At 42.3% G+C, this 9,271-nt stretch overlaps 1 protein-coding gene across 1 annotated transcript in view; it reads left to right on the top strand.

The window, feature by feature from the left end:
• Positions 1-7,312: 7,312 nt before the first annotated feature.
• The window catches only part of LOC126983681 (uncharacterized), a 21,306-nt gene continuing 19,347 nt past the window's right edge, over positions 7,313-9,271 (top strand). Inside the window, exon 1 of the mRNA XM_050836710.1 lies at positions 7,313-7,779. Coding sequence (XP_050692667.1) covers positions 7,728-7,779 — 52 coding nt within the window. The 5' untranslated portion in view covers positions 7,313-7,727. The remainder of the gene's footprint in view (positions 7,780-9,271) is intronic.

The following is a 9,271-nucleotide window of genomic DNA, read 5'->3' as shown; positions in this document are numbered from 1 at the left end:
CAGGTGGTAAGCGGACAGGTGAGATAGACCCCATAGTTTATTTATTTATTTTATTATTTTTTATTTTTTTTACAGCAAGGGAGACAGTTAATGGGCTCGAAGCAATGAAGCAAGAAAAGAGCAAGGTGTCATTTTTTTTGGCCATATATGTATCAGGTAGGAAGGCAGACCAGGTGAGGTAGACCCCCATAGTTTATTTATTCTTTATTTATTTTTTTTATAGCAAGGGAGACAGTTAAAGGGATGGAAACAATGAAGCAAGAAAAGAACAAGGTGTCATTTTTTTTGGCCATATATTTATCAGGTAGGAAGGCAGACCAGGTGAGGTAGACCCCATAGTTTATTTATTCTTTATTTATTTTTTTACAGCAAGGGAGACAGTTAATGGGCTCGAAGCAATGAAGCAAGAAAAGAACAAGGTGTCATTTTTTTTGGCCATTTCTTTATCAGGTAGGACGGCAGACCAGGTGAGGTAGACCCCATAGTTTATTTATTTTTTATTTATTTTTTTACAGCAAGGGAGACAGCTCACGGCCACTAAGCAAAACAAAACAACAGAAATACAAGCTCTCATTTCTTTGGCCTTTTCTTTATCAGGTAGGACGGCAGACCAGGTAATACAAGCTCTCATTTCTTTGGCCATTTCTTTATCAGGTAGGACGGCAGACCAGGTAAGATAGACCCCCATTGTTAATTTTATTTATGTATTTATTTTTATAGCAAGGGAGACAGCTCAAGGGCACGATACAAAAGAAAGCAACAAAATAACAAACTCCTCTTTTTTCTTTTTCTTCTTCTTCTTCTTTTTCTTCTTCTTCTTGTCCCTCTTCTTCCTCTTCCTCTTCCTCTTCATTTTCTTCTTTCTTCACCTTCTCCTGCACCCCAATTTCTTTTGCTGTCCTAATTCTTCCTTTTCTCTTTCTCCTCCAGCTCCTCCTTATCCTCCTCTTCCTCTTTCCCTCCTCCTCCTCCTCCTCCTTTCTTTGGCCTTTTCTTTATCTTTATCTGTCTGTCAATCAACCTATCTCTGTGTTTACTTATTATTTTTCTTTTTTTCTTCTTATTTTCTTAACTTGTCTTTGTGTTATATTCCTGCATGTGTTTTTTTCCCATTATTATTTTTTTTCTCAACTCTCCCCCCATTTTCTCTCTCTCTCTCTCTCTCTCTCTCTCTCTCTCTCTCTCTCTCTCTCTCTCTCTCTCTCTCTCTCTCTCTCTCTCTCTCTCTCTCTCTCTCTCTCTCTCTCTCTCTCTCTCTCTCTCTCTCTCTCTCTCTCTCTCTCTCTCTCTCTCTCTCTCTCTCTCTCTCTCTTTCTATTTATCTATCTATATCTATTTATCTAACTGCTTTTTCTACCTACTTATCTATCTATCTAACTATCTACTTTTCTGTCTAATTCATCGGACTATCTATTTATCGAAACTAAACATCTACCAAACTTATTTATCTATCAATGTATCTACCCATCCATTTCTCTCTCTCCCTCTCTCTCTCTCAATCTACCAATCTTCATATATGTAAGATCAATCGAAGTGTTAGGTCGTAAGAATATAAACGAATAGAGGGAGAGAGAGGGAAGTAAATACGAGGAGAGAGATAACGGAGGATAGGGAGAAGGATAGGAAGGAGATAATGGATAGGAAATAGGATAGAAAGAACAGAAGGGCCGTGATGTTTGAAGGGAGAGTAGGAAAGTAAGGATAATTAAGAAGGAAAATGGGAAAATATGTTAAATGAAAAGGAAGGGAAAAGAGGGAAGGAAGGGAGGGAAAGGGGACACACACACACACACACACACACACACACACACACACACACACACACACACACACACACACACACACACACACACACACACACACACACACACGCGCGCACACATTTACACAACAGCAGAGAGACAAATTTGTGGGCTCCTGTCTGTCTGTCTGTCTATATATGTATGTATATGTATGTATGTGTGTGTGTCACCTGTACACACACACACACGCACACACACACACACACCTGTATTCTCACCTGAAATTCGCGTGTCGGGTCGTGGAGGTGAACTATGATTACGGGAAACTAAATCTGTGTTATGCATTAGTGGAGGTGCAGGTGGAGGTGGTGGTGGTGGAGGTGGAAGGTAAGGTTATGGTAGTGGTGGTGATGGAGGTGGTGATGGGGGAGAGACTGACTGGTGGTGGTGGTGGTGGTGGTGGTGGTGGTGGTGGTGTATGTCCAGGTAACATTATCATTAAGACTGGACAGGTGAGGTTGACCAGGTGTGTGTGTGTGTGTGTGTGTGTGTGTGTGTGTGTGTGTGTGTGTTTGCCTTCTTGCTTAACTGTCATGCCATATCGTTCATTCCTGCTCTTCCCTTCTCCTTCCTCCTCCTTCCCTCCCTTCCCTTCCTCCTCCTTCCTCCTCCTTCACTCCCTTCCTTCCTTCCTTGCTTTCTTTCCTTTGTTCTCCGTCTTGTCTTATTTTCTTCATTTTTCTTCCTGGTTCTGTGTTTGCTCTTTTTATTAATGTTTCTTCTTTGTCTTCCTTCTCTTCTTAATCCTCCTCCTCCTCCTCCTCTGTTCTTTCCTCCTATATTTTATTCTTATTCTTTCTTTCGTTCCTCTTCTTCCTCTTCCTCTTGTTCCTCTTATTTCCTCCTCCTCCTTCTGATTTTCCCTCCATTCCTCTTTTTTGTCCTTCTTCTTTTTCTTGTTCCTCTTTCTCCTCTTCCTTCTCTTCTTTTTCTCTTCTTCCTCCTCCTCCTCATCTTCCTTTCCTTCTCCTTTATCTGTTTTTCTCTCCATTCCTTGCTCTTTTTTTTCTTCTACTTCTTTTTTCTTGTTCCTCTTCCTCCTCCTCCTCCTCCTCCTCCTCCTCTTCTTCTTTTTTTCTTCTTCTTCCTCCTCCTCCGTTTCCTTTCCTTCTCCTTCACCTGATTTTCTCTCCATTCTTTGCTCTTTTCCTTCTTATTCTTCTTTTTCTTCTCCCTCTTCTTCCTCCTCTTCTTCCTCTTCCTCTTCCTCTTCATTTTCTCCTACTTTCTCTACCTTCTCCTGCACCTCCATTCCTTGTCCTAACTCTTCTTTTTCTTTCTCTTCCTGCTCCTCCTCTTCCTCCTCCTCCTCATACCTGTCTTCCCTGCACCTCCTCACCTGTCCATTAGGCTGGGGGGAGGGGGGCAGGTAAGGTGGCAGGCAGGTGGGCAGTGCTTGTTAATTGGCTAATGAGCTGCCCCAAGGAGGTGTTGCAAGGGGAGACTCGGGTATTTGAACTATTAGGATTTTCTTTCATAATTTCTTCCTTCATTTTTTTCGTTGTTTCTCTGTTGCCTTTCCATCTATATACTTTTTCTTTTTCTTTATTTTTTTCTTCACTCTGTCGTCTCTATATTCTTTTTTTCTTTTCTTCACTTTTTTCTTCATCTTGTCATTTCTCTGTCTTTCTCTCTATCTGTCTGTCAATATTCTTTTTTATTTTCTTCATTTTTTCTTCAATTTTCCTTTCTCTGTTTGTCTTTCTCTTTCTGTCTGTCTGTCTATCTATCTCACACACAAATATATACTTCTTTTAATTTTCTTCATTTTTTCTTCATTGTTCTCGTCTCTCTGTTCTCTTTCTCTCTCTCTCTCTTTGTCTCACACACTTATATATACCTCTTTTTTTTTCTTTTCTTTATATTTTCTTTCTCTCTCTCTCTCTCTCTCTCTCTCTCTCTCTCTCTCTCTCTCTCTCTCTCTCTCTCTCTCTCTCTCTCTCTCTCTCTCTCACACACACACACACACATACAAATATACTTCTTTTTTTTCCTTTTTTCAATATTTTCTTCTTTTTTTCGTCTCCTTTTCTCTATCTCTCTCTATCTTACACTCCCAGATATACTTTTTTTCCTTTTCTTAATTGTTCTTCCTTTTTTTTCGTTTCTCTGCTCACTTTTTCAATCTATCTCTGTCTATCTCACAAATCTATCACTATGAGAGCAACAGTTAGCAGGCTTTTTTTTTTTTTACATCTTTTTGTTGCCCTTAAGTTGCTGTCTGTGCTGTAAAAAAAAAAATCCTTTCTTCATTGTTCTTCCTTTTTTCTCGTTTCTCTGTTCTCTTTCTCTCTATCTCTATCTCACACACAAATATACTTCTTTTCCTGTATTTTCCTTCTTTCCTTCTTCGTGTTTCTTAGTTTCCCAGTTCCTAGCACACTTCATTCCCTCTGTTTCCCAATTTCCCTTCATTTTTTGTTTTGTTTATTTAATGTTTTCTTCTTTCCCTTTTCTTCATTTAACTATATTCTTTCTTTCCTTCCTTGCATCCCCGTCTCTCGTTCGCTATCTTATTATTTTCCTATATATGTGACTATTTTCTTTTTTCATGTATAACCAATCTCCATTTTTTAATAGTAAACTGTATATATTAATTTAACTACATTCTTTCTTTCCTTCTTTGCATTTTCCCGTCTGTCGCTCGCTATCTTATTATTTTCTTTTATATGTGATTATTTTCTTTTTTTGCATGTTTAACCAATTTCCATTTTTTAATATTTAACTGCAATTCTCTTTTTCCTGATCCACGCTTCCTCGTCAGCCACTTCCTTGCTCATTTCCTTCTCTTTTCTCTTTTCATGTTTAACCAATTTCCATTTTTTAATATTTAACTGCAATTCTCTTTTTCCTGATCCGCGTTTCCTCGTCAGCCACTTCCTTGCTCACTTCCTCCTCCTCATCGCCACTAACTCTAACGTCAGCGCCACTAACTCCCGGCCAGGCCACACATTAAGAGTTCTATTAAAGGTTGTAAGAGACGTTTAGTTCCCATTCACTCTTAATTAAAAGTCCCAGCGTGAAGGTGAACGCGGGGGGAGAGTTACCTGGACATTAATTAGCTCCTCAGGTGCGTGTGTGTGTGTGTGTGTGTGTGTGTTATCCATCTACATCCTCTTTTAAAACGGTGAAGCGAAGCGAAATAAAAATAAAACTTACAGACTGAGTGAAACTTAAGCGACGGACCGACTGGCCTTTTTGTGTGGGCTATTCAGTGACGGAAGGGCCGGGGGGACTTCCGGAGAGGAGGAGGAGGAGGAGGAGGAGGAGGAGGAGGAGGAAATGGAGGGTAAAGAGGTAGAGATAATTAGTTCCGCTCTTTCTTAATTAGGTGTGAAGATAATAATAATAATAATAATAATAATAATAATAATAATAATAATAATAATAATAATGATAATAATAATAATAATGAAAGTAGTCTTGATTATGCGGTTCAGTTCTGGTCACCCTACTAAAGAAAGGATATCATGGTGTTAGAATCTGTACAGAGGAGGTCATAAATGATTGTAGAGGTGAGAACTTGTCATATGCACTTGTTAACCACCATATCATAAGCTGTCCTCTACCTTATTAAAACCTGTCCAGCACCTTATTAAAACCCGTCCACCACTTTATCAAAACCTGTCCAGCACCTTATCAAAACCTGTCCACCTTTATCTCTACCTGTCCCCTCACCTTCACCTGTGCACACCTGGGCCTCTAATCAGCTCAGAGAGTGGAGGCAGGAAGGGCAGTGAAGAGGCCATTGTTTCCTCCCTTTCTTCCCCTAGCTTGGAGGAGGAGGAGGAGGAGGAGGAGGAGGAGGAGGAGGATTAAGAGAAGTGAGTGGAAGGGAAGACAATAAGAGGAGTTAGATGTGAAGGGATTGATGAGAGAGAGAGAGAGAGAGAGAGAGCATTGTTTCTGACCATAATGACGTGAGAATTTTAACTTATTTTCTTTTTTTCTCTCTTTTCAGAATGCACATCGGAGCTGATTTGACAAGAGAGAAAGAGGGAGAGAGGAAGAGAGAGAAAGAGAAGAAAGATAGAGATAGATAAGATAAAGAAAGAGGAGGAATCTGAACGCCTTTAAGAAAATACTGAAGGATTTTAAAAGACTGAAACACAGGATAGAAGAAAATAAGGAAAACAGAGAAAAAAGGAGGAAAGGAAGGAAGGAAAATATAACTAGCAAAAGAAAAGAAGGAAAAGAAAGAAGAAGGAAAGGAAAATTTGAAAAGGCATTGGAATAGAGAATTTTGGGCCTAGGAAAAGACTAAGAAGCGATAGAAAGAAAAGAAAGAAAGAATAAATAAGAAAGGGAGGAAGGAAGGAAGGAAAATATAAACAGTAAAAGAAAAGGAAGGAAAAGAAAGAAGAAAAGAAAAATTTGAAAAGGCTTTGGAATACAGAATTTGGGGTCAAGGAAAAGAATTAGGAGATAGAAAGAAAAGTGAAAGAATAAAAAAGGAAGGAAGGAAAATATAAACAGTAAAAGAAAAGGAAGGAAAAGAAAGAAGAAGAAAAGAAAAATTTGAAAAGGCTTTGGAGTACAGAATTTGGGGTCAAGGAAAAGAATTAGGAGATAGAAAGAAAAGAAAGAAAAGAATAAAAAGAAGGAAGGAAGAAAGGAAGGAAGGAAGGAAGGAAGGAATAATCAAACTCACCTTAATACGAAAGAGAGTAAAATAAATTAGATAAAGAAAGAAAGAAAAAAAGAAAAAGTGTCAATAAAGGAGAGGAAGTAAAGAGAGAGAAAAGACAAAATTGAGTAGAAAAATAAGAAGGAAAATGAGAAGAAAACATTGAGTAGAGGAAAAAAGAAGAGAAAGGAAAATGGAGAGAAAACACTGAGAGGAAGAAAGAAGGAGAGGAAGGAAAAAGGAAAAAAAAAGAACTGGGGAGAAAAGTGAGATAAGAAAAAAAGAGAAGAGAAAGAAAGAGAAAGAGAGAAAAAAACCCACCTTCGTCAGCCCTTCTTCGTCAGCCCTTCGTCAGCCCTTCCTTATCACCCTTTCGTCAGCTGCTTTGAGGAGATAAAAAAAAAACATTATCAGCCCTTTATCTGTCAAATGTCAGCCCTTCGGTACCCCTTCGTCACCCCCTCCGTCAGCCCTTGAAGAAATAAGTAAAACAAGATCATTATCAGCCCCACGTCAGCCCCTCCGTCAGCCATTGAAGAAATAAGTAAAACAGGACCGCGTCAGCCCTCCGTCAGCCTCCGTCAACCTCCATCAGCACTCCGTCACCCCTCCGTCAAGCCCTCGTCAGCCGTCGTCAGCCATCGTCAACCCCCCGTCAGCCTTCCGTCAGCCTCCATCAGCACTCCGTCAGCCTTCGTCAGCCCCCGTCAGCCCTCCTTCAACACTCCATCAGCCCTCGTCAGCACTCCGTCAGCCTCCATCAGCACTCCGTCAGCCCTCCGTCAGCACTCCGTCAGCCCTCGTCACCCCCCGTCAGCCTCCATCAACCCTCCGTCAGCTCCTCGTCAGCACTCCGTCACCCCTCCATCAGCCCCCGTCAGCACTCCGTCAGCCTCCATCAACCCTCCGTCAGCTCCTCGTCAGCACTCCGTCACCCCTCCATCAGCCCTCGTCAGCACTCCGTCAGCCTCCATCAGCACTCCGTCAGCCCTCCGTCAGCACTCCGTCAGCCCTCGTCACCCCCCGTCAGCCTCCATCAACCCTCCGTCAGCTCCCCGTCAGCACTCCGTCACCCCTCCATCAGCCCCCGTCAGCACTCCGTCAACCATCTTCAGCCCTCCGTCAACCATCTTCAGCCCTCCGTCAACCCTTCGTTAGCTCCCGTCAAGCCCCCGTCAGCACTCCGTCAGCCTCCGTTAGCACTCCGTCACCCCTCCGTCAGCCCCCGTCAGCACTCCGTCAACCATCTTCAGCCCTCGTCAGCCCCCCGTCAGCCCCCCGTCAGCCCTCCGTCAGCCATGGGAGGGCGAGGCGTCCCGTTGTTCGTGTTGGCTCTTCTCCTACAAGCCGGTGAGTGCAGCCCATCAACTGTGCCTCTCCCTTCTCCCTCTCCTCCTTTCTCTCCCTTTCTCCCTCCCTGTTTCCTCCACCTTTCCCTCCTTTCCTCACTTTTCTTCTCCCTCCCTCCCTTCCTGTTTCCTCCATCTTTTCCTTCCTTTACTCCCTCCCTTCCTCCCCATTTCCTTCATTTTGCCCTCCCTTTCCTCCCTTAATTTATTTCTCCCTCCCTCTGTTTCCTTCATCTTACCCTCCCTTACTCTCCCTTTTCTTCTCCCTTCCTCCCTCCCTCCCTCCCTTCCTCATCTTCTCTCGCCCTCTCTGTTTTCCTCCCCTTTCTCCCTTTACTCCCTCCCTCCCTCCCTCCCTATTTCCTTCATTTTTCCCTCCCTTTTCTCCCTTCCTTTTCTTCTCCCTCCCTCTGTTTCCTCCATCTTCCTTCCCTTCCTTCCTCCCTTCCCTTCAACCCTCTATATAACTACCCTTCTACTCTCTCAAACGTCTTCTCTTTCTCTCCCTCTCCCTCCCTTGCTCCCTCTCTCCGTGTGTCCCACGCCTCAAAACTCCCTTAATTAACCTGTTCTCACCTGACCATCACCGCGACACACCTGCCCCGCGCCGCCCTGCCTGTGTCTTGTGTGGTGGTGGTGGTGATGGTGGTGGTGATGGTGATGATGGTGGTGATGGTGGTGGTGGTGATGTCCCTTCTTTCCTATAGTTAATTATTTTTGTATATTAACTTTTAACTATTAACTATCATCTTCTATTCAGTATCTTATCTCCCATTATCTTTTACTATCTTGTGTGAGTGTGTGTGTGTGTGTGTGTGTGTGTGTGTGTGTGTGTGTGTGTGTGTGTGTGTGTGTGTGTTCTCTCTTTTTTTCCTCTCTTTTCTCTTCTACTCTTCTTTTTCTTTTTTTCCTTTATGTCTGTTCCTCCCTTTTCTTCTCTCTCCCTTCCTCCTGTTTCCTCCATTTTTCCCTCCCTTTCCTCCATTTTCTTCTCCCTTCCTCCCTACCTGTTTCCTCCGTCTTTCTCTTCTTCCTCTTCTCCCTCCCTCCTTTCCTGTTTCCTCCTTTTTTTCTCTCCATTTCCTCCCTTTTCTTCTTTCTCCCTTCCTCTTTCCTTCATTTTCCCCTCACTTTCCTCCCTTTTCTCCCTCCCTCCCTTCCTGTTTCCTCCGTCTTTCTCTTCTCCCTCCCTCCCTCCTTTCCTGTTTCCTCCTTTTTTTTCTCTCCATTTCCTCCCTTTTCTTCTCTCTCCCTCCCTTTTTCCTCCATCTTTCCCTCATTTTCCTTCCTTTTCTTCTCCCTTTCCTCATTATCTAGTGTTATCGATTATCTTATTTTTTTGTTATTTTTTTCTTCTCTTCTAACTGTGATTTTTTGTTTTGTTTTTCATCTTCGTGTTTTCTTCCTGTCTTCTCATCTTTTTTCTTCTTATTTTTTTTCTTCCTTAATGTCTGTTTTGGTCTCGTTCATTATCTATTATTATCGATCATCTT

This window comes from Eriocheir sinensis, chromosome 54 (genome assembly GCF_024679095.1).
Source record: "Eriocheir sinensis breed Jianghai 21 chromosome 54, ASM2467909v1, whole genome shotgun sequence".
Lineage (NCBI taxonomy): Eukaryota > Metazoa > Arthropoda > Malacostraca > Decapoda > Varunidae > Eriocheir > Eriocheir sinensis.
This window is presented reverse-complemented; position numbering and strand designations above follow the sequence as displayed.